The 22,025-nt window shown below is 48.0% G+C and overlaps 1 protein-coding gene across 2 annotated transcripts in view; it reads left to right on the forward strand.

The window, feature by feature from the left end:
* The window catches only part of LOC126535533 (uncharacterized), a 222,482-nt gene that overhangs the window by 47,160 nt on the left and 153,297 nt on the right, over positions 1-22,025 (forward strand). For both annotated transcript variants that reach the window (XM_055073186.2, XM_050182346.3), the window contains exon 3: positions 15,892-15,966. In XM_055073186.2, coding sequence (XP_054929161.2) covers positions 15,892-15,966 — 75 coding nt within the window. The remainder of the gene's footprint in view (positions 1-15,891; positions 15,967-22,025) is intronic.

Genomic DNA, 22,025 nt, shown 5'->3' on the forward strand with positions numbered 1-22,025 from the left:
CCAAATTTGCTTCAAAAGAGGCTTGTTTTTCCTGGATTTCAGAAAGTTTACCCAAAATCACTTTCTGCGTGTCAAGAAGTTCCTTGATCATTTCAGTGTTAGTAGGCCCAGGATTTTTTTCAACATCCCCTGATAACGACAACAACATCCCTGCCAAAGAGAAACATTCGCCGATACAACTCACAATAGTATGTGGACACGGCAGCACGACCAGACAAAGGTAATTGCTACGAAATACATATTTCTTATCACTAACCTGCATGTACAAAGGTACGTGAGCCAACATTGTCACGGCCATGCCGCCGAGTCCACTGAAGGCCGTCACTGCTGCAGCTTCTTTTATACCCAAGAATCCGTCATGCCGATGTCTTCTTAATGACGTCAGGGTGCTCCAGGTGGGTGCGCGGTAGACAGTGTCCACGTGTAGATGGAACGATGGCTTGCCAAAAACGGCACTTGCATTGGGGAGACAGCCTTGATCGACGATAGACGAAGGCGAGATCAGCGGCGCTTTCGCAGAAAGGTGCACTCCATCTGCCCGTCCCACGGATCCGCCACCGATGAAGCAGCTCTCGAAGACAATCTGCATGTACAAAGGTACGTGAGCCAACATTGTCACGGCCGTGCCGCCGAGTCCACTCTTGCAGTTCTTAAACTGCAAGCTGTCTTTTGAAGTCGGTCACGTCTGCTGGGGCTATAAACCGCGAGCCTTGAAGCAATTACTGCCGTATGACTCATCACATTCTAAGGTGGCAAAGCGAGCAGCAGGTATACTTTGCTAGGAATGAGTTCTGCGAAAATCGTGCGCCCGACAAATGCGATCTAGTTTCTCAAACCAAGTTGCACGCCTTTTGGCAGCTGGTTTTCCTTTGAGGGTCGACAACACTACAGCAGTGTCGACTGCAAGAAAGCAAGGCTTCGAGCACGGAGAGCAGCAGCAGACGTCCAACTGAAGGTGAGACCAGAGGTTATATCCTACGTGCACAATGTGTCACAAAACCTTAAAGAGGTTGCTAACCATGGTATTCCTCTGTTTTCGTGCGCCCAGCAAGCTTTGGGAGCTGTGCTCGGGAGTTTGATGTGAGAGCAGGCGGGGCTGCCATACTAGGTAAGAGAAAGCTTTTGTTAAGTGCTCCAGAGGGTTTGTATAGGCTAACTTCTTGCACATTTGCGGAAAAACCTCTTGCACATTGGACAAACCGAGCGTTGCGTGAATGACAGTTTAATGAAACATGTGCAAAAAACTTAAGAAAAATTAGGATAATCGCGCACATATGGTGGCTCATGTTACGGCGTGTGGGTGTGACGCTCGATTTTCCGAGACTAACATTCAGGGAACGAGCGGCAACGCGTCTTCTAGACTTGATCCAGAGGCCATCTTCATCTACAAGAAGAGAGATAGATCTATAGGTGAGCTGTCTATCTCATTAGTTGATGCTCAATTTAACTTTTTGCGCCACAGGCTTTGATGTGCATGCGCGCGTTCTTTTGTATTGGTATGCGCTTGCGTGATAAGAGCATATATATGTACAAAGGTAGCGTTTGTCCTTGTCAATCTTTCTTTTCTCTGTGGTTTTTATTGCGCTAAGTTACTACTTCAAATATGGACTGCATAGCTTCGTCGGCAGTTGTTGAAGACGTGGTAATAGCTGCTGTTCTGCGCAAACTAAAGACATTGCAGCAAATCACTAGCCATCGTGAAAGAACTCAGCAACAATGGCTCCACGGTAAAGTTTCAGTGAATTCCCTGCCTCATTGGGAACGCTGGCGACGAGAAAGCTGAAGCTTTTGCATGCACAGCGCTCCATCGTCCTCCCAAATGACCCAAAGATCAATCAAGTTAAAGAATCCGACATTCGAAATTATTGTGGGTCACTTTTGGTTCAACCACATATGTCGTGCGTAACCAAGAGATTTCGTCCAGAGGAAGCCTCACTACTACATCGAATAAGGACACGATCGTCTAGTAAACCAGCATGATTATTTAAAAGGGCGCATCAATTCTACGAACTGTACGACATGCGACGAGAAAGGAAATCTGAAACATTTTCTGTGGTCGTGCCCAAAATTCCGAGACGAAGGCGAGGCTCTCCTAAAAACTTTGCAACAAGAGGACCTTTCACATACGTGCCTGAAACACCTTGTGTTCCCCAAAAACTAGTTATAGATGGCAAAGAAACTTCACGTCTCCTAATCAGATTCTTAAGAAAGACTGGTCTGATGGAAATGTGGAACACCACAGTGTTGTTATAAAAGATACTCAGGGTGAGCAATCGCCGGCCGTGAGTGCCAGGTTAAACCCGACTATTGCTACCGCACCACCACTACGATCACCTCTACCATGACCTCGCAACGCCCACTGATCTTGGTATGTTCCCCTGTGACGCTTACATATACTTCCGAAAGCTCATCCACTTTAGTCATTGGCACTGAACCTTCTCAGTACGTGATACGAAAGAATCGTCAATGTTGCTCGCATGCAAAAGGTAAATGATGACTGCAGAGACATAACCCAGCACAAAGCATTGTTTGTGGTACTGGCGAAGACCCCTTGGCAGCTATACTTGCAGATACATTTCCACCTACGCTCGAGTGCCACCAGACCAGAGAGGAGACATGTGTGTAAAATTTATCGTGGCATGAGTACGGATATATAGGTTCGTTGGCTAAATAGACACGTACAACAAACCTTCTTCGCATCGCGGCATAATAAAGCTTCATAAGGCATATTTCCATAAATAGCAACCACCCAACTCAATGCTACCATTCTCCATGTATATATCTGAGAGTTCCACGTTACAATATTGTCGGGAGCACCACTATTGTGTCAGAGGCACGGAAGTGTAGCATGGAGGTGCAGAAGCTAGGGGTGATGTCGGTAGATCTCTGCACCAAAAATTTTATGAACTTCGTATATCTGCTTCTCACTCATTCCACAAAAAACATCAGTGCCGATAGCAATGTAAGTAGCAAAAAGTGTTAGGTGGTTTTGCAAAAAGGAACTTCAGTATCTGCTGAACTACAAGGTATGCTTGCGTACTTCTGGGCGACGGACTATATGAGGTGCACAAGCTACCTTTGAGGTACATTATTTGGCCAGGTCGTACAGGCCTACGCCCCTACATCTAGTCATGATGACCAGGAAGTTTAAAGCTTCTGTGAAGACATGCAATTGGCGATGAGTAAAGTCAAAACAAAATACAGTATACTGATGGGCGACTTCAATGCCAGTATGGCAGGAAGCAGGCTGGAAACAAGTCAGCGGGGGAATATGCCATAGGTTCTAGGAATAGCAGGAGAAAGTTATTAGTAGAGTTTGCAGAACGGAATAATATGCGGATAATCAATACCTTCTTCCACAAGCGGGAGAGCCGAAAGTAGACGTGGAGGAGTCCGCAGGGCTAGACAAGAAATGAAATAGAGTTCATACTCTGCACTAACTCTGGCATCATACAAGATGTGGACGTGCTCGGCAAGGTGCCATCTAGTGAGCATAGAATGGTAAGAACTCGAATTAGCCTAGACTTCAGGTGGGAACGGAAGCAACTGGTATATAATAAGCCGATCAAAGAGTTAGCGGTAAGAGGGAAAATAGAGGAATTCCGGATCAAGCTACAGAACGGATATTGGACCTTAACTCAGGAAGAGGACGTTGGTGTTGAAGCATTGCACAGCTATCTTATGGGCTTCATTAAGGAGTGTGCAATAGAAGTCCGTGGTAACTTCGTTAGACAGGATACCAGTCGCAGGATATCGCAGGAGACGAAAGGTCTGATTAAGAAGCGCCAATGTATGAAAGCCTCTAAACATAAAGCTAGAATAGAACTGCCAGAACTTTCCATGTTAATCAACAACCATGAGACAGCTGACATCATCATCATCATCATCAGTCTGGTTACGTCCACTGCCGGGCAAAGGCTTCTCCCATACTTCAACAACCCCGCTCATGTACTAATTGTGTCCATGTCGTCCCTGCAAACTTCTTAATCTCATCCGCCCACCTTTCTGCCGCCCCCTGCTACGCTTCCCTTCCCTTGGAATACAGTCCTTAACCTTTAGTGACCATCGGTTACCTTCCCTCCTCATTACATGTCCGGCCCATGCCCATTTTTTTTTATTTCAAGTAAGATGTCATTAACTCGCGTTTGTTCCCTCACCCAATCTGCTCTTTTGTTATCCCTTAACGTTACATCCATCATTCTTCTATCCACAGCTCGTTGCGTCGTCCTCAATATAAGTAGAACCCTGTTTGTAAGCCTCCAGGTTACTGCCCCGTAGGTGAGTACTGGTAAGACACAGCTATTATACACTTTTCTCTTGAGGGATAATGGCAACCTGCTGTTCATGATCTGAGAATGCCTGCCAAACGCACCCCAGCCCATTCTTATTCTTCTGATTATTTCAGTCTCATGATCCGGATCCGCGGTCTCTAGCTACTTTAAGTAGATGTATTCACTTACTATTTCCAGTGCCTCGCTACATATCGCAAACTGCTGTTCTCTTCCGAGACTGTTAAATATTACTTTAGTTTTCGGCAGATTAATTTTTAGACCCACTCCTCTGCTTTGCCTCTGCAGGTCAGTGAGCATGCATTGCAATTCGTCCCCTGAGTTACTAAGCAAGGCAATATCGTCTGTGAATCGCAAGTTACTAAGGTATTCACCATTAACTCTTATCCCCAAGTCTTCCCAATCCAGGTCTCTGAATACCTCCTGTAAACACGCTGTGAATAAATAGCATTGGAGAGATCGTATTGTTACGTGTAGAAAGACACAGACGGAAAAGGCTATTTACAAGCAATTTACACTGGACTGAAGCCAGAGCGCCAGGCTAACAGTTTTCTCGCACCAAGGGCACAGGCCCACTTCATGGTCGTTCTCGCGGCGGCTCGTCTCTCGGGTATCTACCGATAATATCGTAATACTTATCCCCGGCGGCAAAAGCGCCGTGACGGTGCTGTTAAATATCCAAGGCACGTGGAGAGTTGTAGGGCTTGAGTCGGGTGACGTGGACAATGTCACTGGTTGTCACACCGGAGGACGTAGTGGGCGTGGCTAGAACAATTTCATAGGTGACATCGGTCACTTCGCGGAGCACGCGATATCGCACGGTATAACAGGAAAGCAGTTTCTCACAAAGGCTAACTTTACGCGATGGTGACCAAAGCAGCACGAGGGTGCCGGACGCAAAATGGACAACACGGTGACGGAGGTCTTAGGGTCGCTTCTGTTTGTCTTGAGAGACTTGTAGACGAACGCGCGCAAATTGACAAGCATGGTCACCACGGGCGATTGCATCACGGGCATAAGCGCAAGTTGAAGCTGTGCTGGACGGAAGCACGGTGTCTAGTAGTAGCGTCGGTTCGCGGCCATACAAGAGGTAAAACGGGGAAAAGCCGGCAGTTTCGAGATGGGAAGAGTTGTATGCAAAGTAATGTAGGGTAGAGCCAGGTCCCAGTCACGGTGGTCGTCTGAAATGTATTTGGATAGCATGTCTGTAAGGGTGCGGTTCAAACGCTCAGTGAGGCCGTTCGTTTGAGGGTGGTAGGAGGTAGTAAACTTATGCTGAATGGAGCAGGCCCGCATGATGTCGTCAATGACTTTCGCCGAAAACGTACGGCCACGGTCTGTTAGCAATTCACGCGGAGCACCATGCATCAAAATGATATCATGTAGGAGGAAGTCCGCAACATCAGTTGCGCAACTGGTCGGAAGAGCACGGGCTACGGCGTAGCGGGTCGCGTAGTCCGCCGCGACTGCAACCCGCTTGTTTCCTGATGTAGATTCCGGAAATGGGCCGAGAAGGTCTAAGCCGACACGACGAAAGGGCTCGGCAGGGATGTCGAGCGGCTGCAGGTAACCAGCGGGGAGCTGGGAAGGATTCTTGCGTCGTTGGTAAAGTTCCCAAGCGGTGACGTAACGTCGTACGGAACGGGCAAGACCCGGCCAGAAAAAACATCGACGTACACGGTCATAGGTTCGAGATACGCCGAGATGTCCTGCCGTTGGTGCGTTGTGGAGCTCTTCTAGAACGGTGGAGCGGAGGTGTTTAGGTATTACAAGTAGGAACTCATAGCCGTCCGGATGAAGGTTACGACGGTACAGAGTACCGTCGCGGAGGACGAAGAGGCGTAGAGCAGCATCGGCCGCAGAGTGCTCAAAGCGGTCGATGAGTGCTCTGGTGTAGACGTCATGGCGTTGCTCGTCGGCGAAATGAAGCAGCTGTGATACAGAGAATACGCAAGAAGCACTGGCAATATTGGGGGAGTCAGAGTCGTCAATGGGGTAACGCGACAAGCTGTCAGCGTCTTTGTACAGGCGGCCAGACTTGTACACCAAGGAATATGAAAATTCTTGTAGCCAAAAAGCCCATCGACCCAGCCGGCCTGTAGGATCTTTTAGCGATGACGGCCAACAGAGAGTGTGATGGTCAGTGACTACGGAAAAGGGCGACCGTAAAGGCAAGGACGGAACTTCGCAACCGCCCAGACAACAGCAATGCACTCTCGTTCCGTAATGGAATAGTTGCGCTCCGATGGTGCTAGGAGGCGGCTCGCATAAGCAATAACGCGATCCTGGCCACGCTGACGCTGGGCTAAGACGGCACCTACGCCGTGACCGCTGGCATCTGTACGCAATTCTGTAGGGGCATCAGGGTCAAAGTGGGCGAGAATGGGTGATGAGGCTAGAAGAGTGGCGAGACGAGAGAAGGCGGAGGCTTCTGAAGTGCCCCACGAGAATTGTACGCCTTTCTTCAAAAGATTAGTGAGGGGCCTAGCAATTGTCGCAAAATCTGGAACAAAACGACCAAAGTACGAGCATAATCCTACAAAACTTCGGACATCTGTGGCTGTCTTCGGAACCGGAAAATCTGGGACAGCGCGAGTTTTGTCGGGATGAGGTTGTACTCCGGAAGCGTCAACGAGATGGCCCACAAGAGTAATTTGTCGGTGGCCAAAACGACATTTGGACGAGTTAAGTTGCAGCTTCGCCTTTTGAAATACATCAAGTATAGTTGTGAGACGCTCAAGGTGAGTGTCGAACGTTGGCGAGAAGACGATGACGGCATCGAGTTAGCAGAGGCATGTGGACCATTTGAAACCTTGGAGCAAGGAGTCTATCATACGCTCAAAGGTGGCAGGGGCGTTGCATAATCCAAACGGCATTACTTTAAATTGACATAGGCCATCAGGTGTAATGGACGCGGTTTTTTCTGTGTCCATATCGTCAACAGCAATCTGCCAGTATCCAGAACGCAGATCAATAGAAGTGAAATAGATGGAACCGTGGAGGCAGTCAAGGGCATCGTCTATACGTGGGAGCGGGTAGACGTCCTTCTTAGTAATGTTGTTCAGATGACGGTAGTCTACACAGAAGCGCCATGTGCCGTCCTTCTTCTTAAACAACACCACAAGTGACTCCCAGGGACATGAAGAAGGGTCAATGATGTTTTTCTCTAGCATTTTGTTCACTTCAGTTTGAATTACTCGGCGTTCCAACGCAGAAACTCGATACGGTCGTCGGTGAATAGGCCCAGCATCGCCAGTAAGAATCCGATGCTTGACCGCGAGCGTCCGGCCTAAAGGGCGATCGTCGAAGTCGAAAATATCTCGGTAGGACGATAATACTTGGCAAAGGTCTTCAACCTGCGCAGAGGACAGGTCCGTCGCAACCATTTCCTTTATGTTTGGGTCGGTGCCCGAGGCTGGCGCGAGGGGCCTGCGAAGATCGCAAGAACCATCGGTTGATAACGCTGCCACATGATGATCGCCGAGACAATAAAAGTTGGCAAGGCAAATACCTTGCGGTAGAATTTGCTTTGCCAATCCAAAGTTAAAGATAGGTATGCGAGTGCGGTTCGCAGTAATAGTAAGTATAGTGTGAGACACGGTAACGTCATAATGTAGTGGAAAGTCGGGCAGAGGAGTGACGAGGTACTCGCCATCAGGAACTGGTGGGGAAGACGACAGTTCAATAAAGGCTATTGATTTTGGCGGCAGGCGAAGAAAGCCGGTGGGGCGTAAGCGGCACTGGGTTGCGTCAGAAGGGTTTGCGAGAATCGGCAACTCAAGGCGAAGGGTACTGGTAGAGCAGCCAATAAGGGCAGAATGCGCGGAGAGAAAGTCGAGGCCGAGAATTAGGTCGTGGGGGGCAATGGGCAATAACGGTGAAGAGGACAGGCGTGTGGCGGCCGGCATTGCTGACTCGTACCGCACACATGCCAATGATAGGCACAGTACCGCCATCCGTAACGCGGACGACGTGTGCCGACGCTGGGGTGAGGAGCTTTTTGAGTCGTCGTCGGAAGGCAGCACTCATAATAGAAAGATGTGCGCCTGTATCGATGAGTGCAGTGACAGGATAGCCGTCAACGTCAACATCAAGATGGTTTTGTTTCGTTGGTAACGTGAGCAGAGGATTTGAGGGCAGGGTCGACAACGCAGCTTCACCTCCAGAAGCTGCAGTGCCTAGTTTTCCGGCTGGTTCCGGGAGGCGATAGGCGGCGACGAGAAGCGGCGGGGTTGGGGCAAACGAGACTGATGACGTCGAGGTGAGGGCGAGCGGCTGTTCGGAGCAGGGGCATCAGCAACAGTGAGTTCATGGCGGGTGGCATAGTGAACAGAAGGTCCAAAAGTGCGGGAATAAGTGGCGGCGTATGTGCGAGGAGGTGGTGGCCATCGGTTGCGGCAGTGACGAGCGACGTGGCCGATGCGACAGCAGTGGAAGCAGATTGGCCTGTCATCAGGGGTACGCCATTCTGACGGGTTGCGGCGAGATATGGTAGAAAAAGACTGCCGGCGACGAGGAAGGCTGGTAGAGAACTGGGGAACGTTGGGTTGAGACGTTGTACACACGGAGTTCAGACCCATGTTCTCAAATTCCTGTCTGACTACGGCCTGAATCATTGCAATCGCGGTTTCTGGCCGATTGGGAGGGGTCGCGGCGAAAGCTGGCAAACAGGCGGCCTCGAGCTCGCGGCGAACAATACGGGTGACGTGGTCAAGGTGGTAGCCTGACGTGGTTGACCCTCACATGTCGACGTAGCTGCAGTGTTGGGTAGCCACGTGATGTGGTGTGTGATACGGCGGCTCTTAGCTTGTTCAAGGCGACGGCATTCTTTGATGATGGCGTCGATTGTCGAGACGTTGCCGAAAACAAGGAAATTGAAAGCGTCGTCGGCGATGCCTTTTAGAACATGTGACACTATATCAGCTTCAGACATAGCGTCGTCAGCTTTTCGGCATAGAGCCAACACGTCGAGGATGTATGAAATGTACGGCTCTGTAGATGTCTGAACACGAGACGCAAGAGCCTTTCTCGCGGCAACCTTGCGGCCAATGGGGTCGCCGAACAGTTCCCTGAGCTTTTCTTTGAAATTGTCCCAACTGGTTATCTCGTCGTCATGCGTCTGGTGCCACACGCGTGAGGTGCCGCCGAGATAAAAGATGACATTGGCGAGAATAATGGTTGGGTCCCACCTGTTATTAGCGCTGGCATGTTCATATAGCTTGATCCATTCGTCAACGTCCTGTCCCTCCAGGCCAGAGAACACACCAGGGTCGCCATGTTGGGCAACCGTGACGACGGGAGCAGTCGGACAAGCCGAAGCCGTTGCAGAGGCGGGATCATCACCGGTAGGCATGGTGACAAGCTCGATGTTCCGACCACTCCGGAGTTCCGTGGTGAGGACGGGGATCACTCACCTCCACCAGAATGTTACGTGTAGAAAGACACAGACGGAAGAGGCTATTTACAAGCTATTTACACTGGACTGGAGCCAGAGTGCCAGGCTGACATTTTCTCGCGCCAAGTTCACAGACCCACTTCGTCGTCGTTCTCGCGGTGGCTCGTCTCTCGGGCATCTACCGATATTGTAATAGTATCTCCCAGCCTGACGCCTTTCTTTATTGAGATTGTGTGGCTTTCATTATGGAAGACTACGGTGGCTGTGTAGCCGCTATTGATATCTTTCAGTACTTTTACATATGGCTAGTCTACACCCTGATTCCGTAATGCCTCCATGACTGCTGAGGTTTGGACGGAATCAAACGCCTTCTCGTAATCAAAGAAAGCTATATATAAGCGTTGGTTATATTCCGCACATTTGTTTATCACCCGATTGATAGAGTGAATATGGTCTATTGCTGAGTAGCCTTTACGGACTCCTGCCTGGTCCTTTGCTTGACAGAAGGGTAAGGTGTTCCTGATTCTATTTGCAATTACCATAGTAAATAGGTTGTAGGCAACGGACAGTAACCTGATCAGTCTATAATTTTTCAAGCCTTTGGCGTCCCCTTTTTTATGGATTAGGATTATGTTAGCGTTCTTCCAAGTTTCCGGTGCGCTCGAGGTCATGAGGCATTGCGTATACAGGGTGGCCAGTATTTCTAAAAATATCTGCCCAACATCCTTCAACAAATCTCCTGTTACTTGATCCTCCCCCGCTGCCTTCCCTCTTTGCATATCTTCTAAGGCTTTCTTTACTTCTTCCGGCGTTACTTGTGGGATTTCAAGTTCCTCTAGACTATTCTCTCTTCCATTACCGTCGTGGGTGCCAGTGGTACTGTATAAATTTCTATAAAGCTCGTCAGCCACTTGAACTATCTCGTCTATATTAGTAACGATATTGCCGGCTTTGTCCCTCAGCGCATACATCTGATTCTTGCGAATTCCTAGTTTCTTCTTCACTACTTGTAGGCTTCTTCCGTTCCTGAGAGCATGTTCGATTCTATCTATGTTATACTTCCTTGTATCAGCTGTCTTACGCTTGTTGATTAACTTGGAAAATTCTGCTAGTTCTATTCTAGCTGTAGGGTTAGAGGCTTTCATACGTTGGCAATTCTTGATCAGATCTTTCGTCTCCTGCGATAGCTTACTGGTATCCTGTCTAATGGAGTTACCACCGACTTCTATTGCACACTCCTTAATGATGCCCATAAGATTGTCGTTCATTGCTTCAACATTAAGGTCCTCTTCCTGAGTTAAAGCCGAATACCTGTTCTGAAGCTTGAACCGGAATTCCTCTATTTTCCCTCTTACCACTAACTCACTGATCGGCTTCTTATGTACCAGTTTCTTCCGTTTCCTCCTCAGATCTAGGCTAATTCGAGTTCTTACCATCCTATGGCCACTGCAGCGCACCTTGCCGAACACGTCCACATCTTGTATGATGCCAGGGTTAGCGCAGAGTATGAAGTCTATTTCATTTCTAGTCTCGCAATTCGGGCTCCTCCGCGTCCACTTTCGTCTATCCCGCTTCCGGAAGAAAGTATTCATTATCCGCATATTATTCTGTTCCGCAAACTCTACTAGTAACTCTCCCCTGCTATTCCTAGTGCCTATGCCATATTCCCCCGCTGACTTGTCTCCCGCCTGCTTTTTGCCTACCTTGGCATTGAAGTCACCCATCAGTATTGTGTATATTGTTTTGACTTTACCCATCGGCGATTCTATGTCTTCATAGGAGCTTTCCACTTCCTGGTCATCATGACTGGATGTAGATGTGTAGACCTGTACGACCTTCAATTTGTACCTGTTATTAAGTTTCACAACACTGCCTGCCACCCTCTCCTTAATGCTATAGTATTCCTGTATGTTACCAGCTATATTCTTATTATTCAGGAATCCGACTCCGGGTTCTCGTCTCTCTGCTAAGCCACGGTAGCACAGGACGTGCCCGCTTTTTAGCACTGTATATGCTTCATTTGTCCTCCTAACTTCACTGAGCCCTATTATATCCCATTTACTACCCTCTAATTCCTCCAATAGCGCTGCTAGGCTAGCCTCACTAGATAACGTTTTAGTGTTAAGCGTCATAAGGAAGGAAAATATGGATAGATTTGAACATGCTATCAGAAACGGAGGAAGCCTAAAAACAGTGAAGAAGAAAATAGGAATATGCAAGAATCAGATGTATGCATCAAGAGACAAAGCCGGCAATATCATTACTAATATGAATGAGACAGTTCAAGCGGCTGAGGAGTTCTATAGAGATTTAGACAGTAACAGTGGCACCCACGGCGATAATGTAAAGAGAATAGTCCAGAGGCATTTGACATCCAGCACGTAACGGCCAAAGAAGTAAAGAAAGCCTTGGGAGCTACGCAAAGGGAGAAGGCAGCTGGGGAGGATCAGGTAACAGCAGATTTGTTGAAGGATGGTGGGCAGATTGTTCTAGAGAAACTGGCCACTCTGTATACGCATTGCTTCATGACCTCGACCGTACCGCAATCTTGCAAGAACGCCAACATAATCCCAATCTATAAGAAAGGGGACTTTTGTCAACCAAAGGACCAGGCAGGATTTCGTAAAGGCTCCTCAACAAGAGACCATATTCACACTATCAATCAGGTGATAGGATAATGTGCAGAATATAAGCAACCCTTATATATGACTTTCATCGATTACGAGAAAGCGTTTGATTCAGTTGAAACCTCAGGAGCCATGGAGGCATTATGGAATCAGGTTGTAGGCGAGCCGTATGTAAAAATACTGAAGGACATCTATAGCGGCTCCCCAGCCACCGTAGTCCTCCATAAAAAGAGCAACAAAATTCCAATAAAGAAAGGCGTCAGGAAGGGAGATACGATCTGCCCAATGCTATTCACACTGTTCATACAGGAAGTATTCAGAGACCTGGATTGGGAAGAACTGGGGATAAGAGTTAATGGAGAATACCTTAGTAACTTGCGATTCGCTGATGATATTGCCTTGCTTAGTAACTCAGGGGACCAATTGCAATGCATGCTCACTGACCTGGAGAGGCAAAGCAGAAGAGTGGGTATAAAAATTAATCTGCAGAAAACTAAAATATTGTTTAACAGTCTCGGAAGAGAACAGCAGTTTACTATAGGTAGCGAGGCACTGGAAGTGGTAAGGGAGTACATATACCTAGGACAGATAGTCCCAGCGGATCCGGATGAAGAGACTGAAATAATCAGAAGAATAAGAATGGGGTGGGGTGCGTTTGGCAGGCATTCTCAGATCATGAACAGCATGTTGTCATTATCCCTCAAGAGAAAAGTGTATAAAAGCTGTGTCTTACCAGTAATCACGTACGGGGCAGAAACGTGGACGCTTACGAAAAGCGGTTTACTTAAATTGAGGACGATGCAACGAGCTATGGAAAGATTAATGATGGGTGTAATGTTATGGGATAAGAGCAGATTGGGTGACGGAACAAATGCGAGTTAATGACATCTTAGTTGAAATCAAGAAAAAGAAATGGGCATGGGCAGGACATGTAATGAGGAGGGGAAGATAACCGATGGTCATTAAGGTTTACGGACTGCATTCCAAGAGAAAGGAAGCGTAGAAGGTGTGGCAGAAAGATGGGTGAATGAGATTAAGAAGTTTGCAGGGACAACATGGCCACAATTAACACATGACTGGGGTAGTTGGATGAGTATGGGAGAGGCATTTGCCCTGCAGTGGGCGTAACCAGGCTGATGATGATGATGACGATAATTTGGCGATTTAAGTTTGCTGTTGTGAACAAGTCAATAACTGCAAGGTGTTTCACAACATCAACGGGAGCAATTATTTTCTGAAACTATAGCAAACAGCAAGAACATTTAAACAAGAAACAAGCACGACACATTTGCTTACTTTCAGTGAAATACGTAGCCAAGGCAGCCGCGTTTCGATGGGGGCGTAATGCGAAAGAACCCTTCTAGTTAGATTTAGCTGCGCGTTAAAAACCCCAGGTTGCCCAACTTTCCAGAGTCACCGCCCTACGACGTGCCTCAAGCTGAGAAAGTGGTTTCGGTACGTCAAACTCCATAATTAATTTTTAGAGACAAAGGGACATGCGTATTTCATTAAGACTTGAGCGCTAAAAGGCAGCCTTCCCTAAATTTAATAATTCAAAGTGTCATCCGACTTGAGAGGCTGCAACTTAGCTTTGAAGGTGATAGAGAAGCGTCCATCCTCGGCGCTGTCGTAGGCCATCGTTAACTTTATGCAAGGGAGATGTTCACAGGCACCGTGTTCGCCATATGTATTTTTCAAACCCACAACGCACATAGCTCCACATTCAAGTTAGGATTGTGAAAAAGAAGGACGAAAACATCAAACTGACACAAAGCATAAAATGGTCTTCATATAGATAAAAGTGATGTAAGGTAACATTCTTTTGCAAGTAAGGATCAAGCACGCAGAGCTAACTCTGTCTTTTCCTGAAGTACCAGCTTGTCAAAAATATGCATCTTCTTATGATGCCATTCTGTTAACTTTAAAACAATAAAATATTGGAAATGTGGCACATGTTCGCCATATTGCTTCGAGTATCGTATTTCTTACTCGTAGAAACAGTTCTTCATGGGCATATTCTGAATATCAAGGATACCCTGGCGTACTCATGCGAATGCTTTGGTCTCCTTCATGCTTTAGTCTGCTCGCATATGAATTACAGTACACTGGTATGGAGGACTACTATAGAAACTAATCATGAAAAAGTAGTCATCCTTGAGAAATGTGCTCATCGCATTGTTGTTAACACCAGGGTAACACTCGACAAAACAAATAAATAAAGGGCAAAGAAATATGCCCGTATTTTCCTTGCACACATGTAAATTATTACGATAAAGGGGTAAAGTGGGCAACTTGGTTGATCTTCTTAATAAACGCAGCGCAAGAGAAATGGCAGCACAAGACAGAGAGGTACACAGGACAGGCGCTGTCCTGTGTACGTCTCTGTATTGCGTTGCCGTTCGTCTTGAGCTGCTTTTAGTATGAAACTATTACACACCTGTAGAAACAAAGAAGACACGCGCTTGGAAATATTTCTCGCTTAGCTCCACTGCATTTGAATGATCCGCCGTACTCACACCACTGCAAATCACACTGGTTGTTATCAGCAGTAAGAAGAAACTGTGGGTGGAAAACTTTAGTATAATAGTTGCCAAAAGCTATAAAGAAATTATCAAGATACACAATAATGTGGACAACTTCAGTAACTCGGCCTTGCATGAATTGTTTCATTAATAAGGTTGGCCACCTCAGCGCCAATTTCATAAATATGATCATTTCAAGATTGTAATCTTTTTTATGAACAATGTTCTTCTATATGATCTGTTTCTCACTTACAAACTCGCCATTAGTCTTCTTCGTCTTGTTTTCTTTTTTTCGTCAACTGCGCAAGGTGATGTGCAATTTTTTTTTTCATTATTATTATATACTGGGCAAGCTTACCAGCATTCCCTTTCTTATTCATAGCGAGAATGTCAATCGTCTCCTGCCGCTGCCTGCTGTAATTGGGGTGGAAACCTAATTTGTCAAGCACTTTCGCTTGTCTACCACCTCGTTCATCTTATTTTGTTGGTGAAAAACAAATTGTGTTTTGTTGTAATGTGCAGAGCATAGTAAAACTGGGAATCTTGCATTTTGATGCGTACATAAATGCCCCCATTGGTTGGTTAGGTTAAAGCTTTCTTCCCCTCTTTAGGCTATCACACAAGTGTGGAGCTTTGGTCGGGTGCAATAATGATGTCAGTTTTATAACTCAGTGGTTTTAACCCTGTGGTCCAGTGGCGACATGCACGGCAATGTCTCCAGTCGTAGACGGAGCAGATACCCTGGCATGACGGGTATAACAGCTGACACACTCGGCAGAAAAATCAGCCATTATTGAAACCAATGTTACGTTAAAGCAGCGATTAGATTATTACTAGAAATGTCTGTTCGTGAGTGGCTGATGAAAACGAAGAAATAAAATCGAGTAAAGGAAGTTCCTTCTTTCACCAGCCGAGAAATAGTTGCATGTTCGGCGAAGTAGGGACAGTTTAACAGGCATAAACATGTCATGATGTCTGGTCTCTTCCTAAGATTTGTGCTTCGTTTCTCTATTTGCTCAGTGATCACTTAACTCGTCATTTTTTTTTTATATTGACAGTGCTGGCAAACGTGCGAACTCATCGAGGCGAACTACCCTGTCTGGGGCAACATGTGCCAAATTGAAGACATTTGCGTGAGTGTTTCTCTTGAGCTCTATTCGAGTTTTTTTTTTTTTTTTAGCTAACACAATAAGGCCCAAAGGTTTCACAGTCGCATAACAAAATGCTTTTGCTAGTTCATCGGACAGCATGTGTCTGTTTCCTTATCTAAACTGGGCTTCCCCTAAGTTGCTGGCTAAGGGACAAGTGCAACAATTACGAGGAAAGTGAGTTCACTTGTTCACGTAGCACACTGATCGTAATCAGATAAAAAGGCTACACAATCCAAAACATGGTTAAATAAATATGTGTGTCTATTTTTGGTAAAAGCATGTTACACTCAAAGCGCAACGATGTCCGCGAACACAGTCGGCGATCGTCGGAATTTCATTTGCGGGTCCAGCCTGTCGGCTTTTACACGCTACTCGTCGAAGGTTGTAGTGTAATCCCACGTGCCCACGTGGTTTCCAGAAAGTACTACGCAGTTCATGTCTCGCATGTAATCGGATAATGCACGCTTCGGCAAGATATAAACAACAAACAGAATGAGCGATAACATTCGCGTGAGTTCCAAATAACGCAGGTGCGTCTTGCGCTGACCATTGAACTATAGCGTTTCACATTTGGTAACAGGTGAAAAGCGGTCACCACAGAAACATAAACAACTACACGTGTCAATATAATGTTAAACAACAAGCATCAAATACACATTAAAAAAATAAAGAAACATGAACATATTTTTTCACATTATCATTGAATAAATACAGCAATTCAGGAAAAGATTATACCACATATACAGGGTGTTACACATAGCTTGCACGAAGGATTTTAAAAACGTGGTCAACCAAACCAATGGCACATGGTTTGCCGTCATGTGGCGCTCCTTAGAGTATTTTTATATTACGCCTAATTACAAGTAAATATGAAGAATTATGCGAAATTTTATTGCGATGGCAATTATATAACACTCTAGGCGCATTTTTACCGTCGCCGTCGCCGTGATGTTCACTATAATGTCCAAGGGCGATAACACCGTTGCCGCATGACGTATGCCATATGACGTATGCCGTGTGCCGTGACGTATGCTGTAAGTGCGAGTGAAAGCACGTGAGGGAAACCGGCGATCTCGGCTCAATCTGGAGCGCGCGAAGGAGAAAGCGGAAATCATACGCGCCGTCTTTCGTCGCGCGGAAGGGCGTGGGGTTGGGGGGTTGGGAGGGAGGCAGCAACTGCGTATTTCGCGACCGGGAGCAAGGGGAACCGCGGCTCGACGCGGGGAGGCAATGCGGGAGGGAGGAGAGGGGCGGCTTCAACAAGTGTGAACTGTGCACGGCTTCGCGCAGTCGCGCGCACCGTATCTTGACAGGAGCCGCGTTTACACGAAACCGAAAGTGGCGCATCGCGTCACATTTCTAGCGCATCGCATTCATGTAAACAGCGGTAATGCGCCAGGAAGGCGCATCGCATTAATGCGTGAGGCGAGGGTAGATTTACGGGCGTGAGTCGATGATGATGATGATAGCAACTTTATTGTACCGCCGGATAAGGATGCCCCCTTATCCACCGCACACAGGCCTAGGGTACGGGGGCCGGGACCTCCGCCATTAGAAGCGAGCAAAGAGGTCTTGACTCTTCGCGGCTTCTTCAGACAGGCGGATGGCCTGTTGCTGGGGAGTAGTGTCCTCGCTCCGCAGCAGGGCTTCTCAGGCCTCTCTACAATTTATGTTTGCTTTAGCCCCGGGGAGCTAGCGCATTCCCAGATTATGTATAACATGGTATGCACAGACCGGGTTTACGAAGTTCTCAGCTTGCAAGCGCCGCCATGCGACTGCCTCTCTATTGTTTGGACTTCTATCCAGGGGTGCCACCAGTATCCTGCGTAGCCGATAATTTTCTAGATTCTCCGTATAATTTTGCAGACGCTCGTCCATGCTCCGGCAGTCGGGCGTCTCCACAGCGACCAGGAAGTAGAGAGCTCGGGCTAACTCGTGGGCCGCCTCGTTGCCAGGAACGGACGTGTGGCGGGGTTCCAAATTAAGCTAATTTTTCTGTTTAGCCGTCTACTAGTGAGAACCCTTGCCACTTCCGGTGAGATCCTACCTTTTCAAAATTCCAGACAGTCGTTTTGGTACGCTAATTATGACATTTGCTTCTGTTCCAACGCAAGCAAGCGCTATCGCAACTTCTTCAGCCGTTTCCGTGTTGCGGCTTCTAATGGCGGCGGCCCGTGCGGTGGCCCCTCGGCCGTCGACCACCGAGGCGACCGCTGCGCCCGACTTGCCCCTTGCGGCGTCGACGTACGTAACCGACTTGCTGCCCATCGAATCGAAACGTTTGATTAGTGCTTCTGCTCTCTTTTCACTCCTCTCTGTGTTGAATATGGGATGCATGTTACGAGGGAGGGGGGAAATGATTAGATTTTCTCGGTAGTCCTGCGCGATGTCTGGTTGCCTCGTAGACCCCTATCTGTTTGCAGGCCTACGAATTCGAGGATAGCTCTGCCCGTGGTCGTTCGGCTTAAACTTTCGAACTGTGAAATTCTGACAGCCTCCGCTATTTAGTCCCAGGTATTCTGCACTCTCATAGAGAGGAGCTTCACTGTGAAGGTGCTAATTGGTGCGCCGAAGTCGAATGAGCGAGTCGAGTTTCCTCCTCTCCTCTGACCTGATGTTTAAGTAAGGCGTGGCATAACACACGCGGTTTATTACGTATGCTTGGGTTAATTTAAGCAAGCTTCTTTCCTTCAGGCCTCGTGCTTTCAGCGCGACCTTTCCAAATATGCCAAGGGCTTGCATGGCACATCCCTCTAGATTTTTATTGCCCCATTATTATATCCACTTTCCTGTATGAAAAGCCCCAAGATTCTGATTTGTTTACCTTTGGAACTACTTTAATGTCAAATTGCCAGCTGCGCTTGCACCTGAGTGACTTTGGGTTGTAGACTAATAATTCCAATTTTCGCGGAGAGCATGAGAAACGCCTACTGGCAGCATGGTCCACGACAGTGTCCACCACTGCCTGCAGGCGCTCCTCGATGCTCGCATCGTTCCCCTGGTTGGTCCGGAGGGTGATGTCATCCGCATACATACTGACATTTAGCCCCTGTATGCTTCTCAGAACTTCGGGGAGGCCCCTCATTGCCATCTTGAAGAGGAACGCGGAGAGAAGCGAGCCCTGCGGCGTGCCCCTGCTTTCTAGTTTCAGTGTGGGAGATTCAATGTCTTGGAACTTCATGCAGGCAGTTCTGTCTGACAAAACGTGCTTGACATAGTCGAACGTTCGCGCGCCTAGCCTAATTTCTTGGAGACCGTGGAGTGTCGCTTCGTGTTTAACATTATCAAAAGCCTCCCCTTCAAGCGATCCCCTTCAAGCGTCTTGGTTGCCTCTTCTACGTGACGCGTGATCACCTCCGTCCATTTTTCTATGTTTGTGATTCTCCCTATGACAGCTTTCTCTCGCTTCACCCTTAATAATCCCCTTTCGGTGACCCTCGGTTGACGAGCATGATGCGTCTTCACCCCTTCTTCAAGGATTGAGGCCACAATGAAACGATCACTTCCGAAATTGTGCTCCGAGTTTTTCCAATTCAGATCTGTCACATTTTGAGAGAAGCTCAGTTCAGGAGAGGCGTGTGCGCTCACGCTGTTACCCATCCTGGTTGGACTACTAGGGTCCATGTGTAGGGTGAGTCCTAGCTCGTGCGCGTCCTCCCATAGCTGCGTGCCTTTTGGGTCTTATTTAGCGTAACCCCACTCCGGGTGCGCCGCATTAAAGTCACCGACTATTAGCCAAGGGTTAGTACAGGGTGCCTGAATAGCTTTGCAAAAGAGGGCCCTGAATCTCGCCTTTCTCTGCTGTAGAGTACTGTACAAATTTAAGAGGAACACGCTTGGGTCCTCTTTTTGTCCCGTAAGAATTTTCAGTAGCACTGCCTCAGTGACTCTCGAGTTCATTTCGTGCTCGATTGCCACAATATTCCTCTTAATCAATGTTGTGACGCATAATTTCTCACCTCTGTCACTTGAAAAAGCTTGGTTTCCCTAGAGTTGTGCTGCTTTACCCATCTCCTGCAGGGCTATAGCTAGCGGTTTCTCATCTAATAGCGTCAAGTAGTGTTGCACTAACGCCCACTTGCGTTGGAAGCCGCGATAGTTCCACTACCAGATTAAAGACTCACTTGACGGGCCTCTGGCCATGTTGGAGCTGGTCGAGTTGTTCCTTCGCTATCCGTTGCCATTCTCCGATTCTGCCCTTTGCTTTTGTACTTCGTCCGTAAGGGCATGAATCTGGCTTTGAGTCGGCTATATTGCTCCCATAAGTTGGGCCATGGAAAAATCTAATTGAGCTTCTATTTGGGCTTCTAATCTTTTCTCTAGTGCCACCAACGGATCAACGTCTTCCCCTCTGCGTTTCATTAGGGGTGGTCTAGCCGATTCGATAATCATCTTTTCCTCCGCCGGTGTCGCAGGCTGCATGGTAGTCGCAGCCTTAGGGGCCAGGCGGGTTGGTTTCGATATCACTTTTGGTTCCGAGTTATGGGGGAGGGGGATACCGTATACGCCTCCAATTTCGGTCCCCCGCAGGGGCGTCTGCGTCAGCAGGCGTTTGGTGTGTTGCGACACCACGTACCCGAGCACACGAGGGTTGGACCCTCCCGCGTGTAGCCGTGCGCGGCTTAGCCATGTCTGGGGAAAGGGGGATCCTGAGGCTTGAGCTGATGCTGGGTGTTTGGACCTTTAAGGCCCCCCGGCGGAGGCAACACACCCCTTAGGCCTCTGCTTCACATAGACGGCACCCCCGGACTGACCCACCCGGGGGAAATCGGTAGTTGCCTTTTCCTGTCTCTCTCTCCCTCCAGCCTTCGTCTTTCTCTCACTTTCCACCTTTCCTGTCTTCTTCTGGCTTCCCTTTACTTCCAATTTTCCAGGCAGCAAGGGTTAACCTTGTGTGAATAGCCAACCTAGGTTATTTCATATTTGGTTATAGTGATGACGTACAGCTGGCGTTTACAGGACCTGTTCATACAGTCCCTGTAGTGTCCCCTTGTAGGGCTCCATGGTGGGTGGCTGGCGTTATTGCCGAAATTGAACTCTGTCTATGGCCAGCTCCTTTCCTCGCCTTCCCGATCGCCCTCAGAAAAGAGGGCGCACCGAAGATGTTTTCCAGTTCTTCGGACGCCAAAGCCCGAACTTCCCACGTTAGCATGTGATCCATTCAGAAAAATCCGATAAACAAGTACGAAACATTTCCCCTTTTCTAGTTTCCAAGTCCTTAACTGATGTCCTTGATCCAGGCTACAAGGTATCAAGGCTGGCAAGTGGTGATCTCCTGTTAGAGCTGCATGATCAGAAACAACACGAAAAGTTGCCCAGTTTAGTATCATTTGAGGATGTTCCATTGACAGTAACTCCACACCGCACTCTGAACACCACCCGCGGCGTTGTCTCGGATGATGATTTGCTCCAGCTGACAGAGGCTGAGCTCCTGGAGGGCTTCAGTGAGCAGAATGTTGTCAATGTGAGAAGAATTAGGATGAAAAGGGATGGAAAAGAAATTCAAACGAAGCACATAATACTCACATTTGGTTCAAGTATTCTGCCCGAGTCTGTAGAGGCCGGGTACATCAAGCTCCGTGTCAGACCATATGTGCCGAATCCCCTAAGATGTTTCAAATGCCAGCGTTTCGGCCACAGTTCGCAGAGCTGCCGAGGCCGCCAAACATGTGCGAAATGAAGTGCCCTTGAACACGCCACTGAAGCTTGTAAGAACTCTCTCCACTGTGTAAACTGTGACGGGGATCATGCCGCGTACTCGCGGTCGTGCTACTCCTGGAAGAAGGAAACAGAAATTGTAACGATAAAAGTAAAAGAGAATATATCGTTCAAAGAGGCACGAAGGCGGGTAGCATACCTGCCAAAGAAAAGCTTTGCCGAAGTGACGCGCCAGGGGGCAGCGTCACAACGGCCTCCGGCGGCTGTCCGACCCACAAGCAGTGAGTCGGCAGTTACGCCGTCCGCCCCCACGGTGGTCGCAGCTAGCGCTGCTCCGCCAACCGAGCAGAAGGGACCTTCGACCCCGAAGGTGGGCGCAGCCG

The sequence above is a fragment of the Dermacentor andersoni genome, chromosome 7 (assembly GCF_023375885.2).
Source record: "Dermacentor andersoni chromosome 7, qqDerAnde1_hic_scaffold, whole genome shotgun sequence".
Lineage (NCBI taxonomy): Eukaryota > Metazoa > Arthropoda > Arachnida > Ixodida > Ixodidae > Dermacentor > Dermacentor andersoni.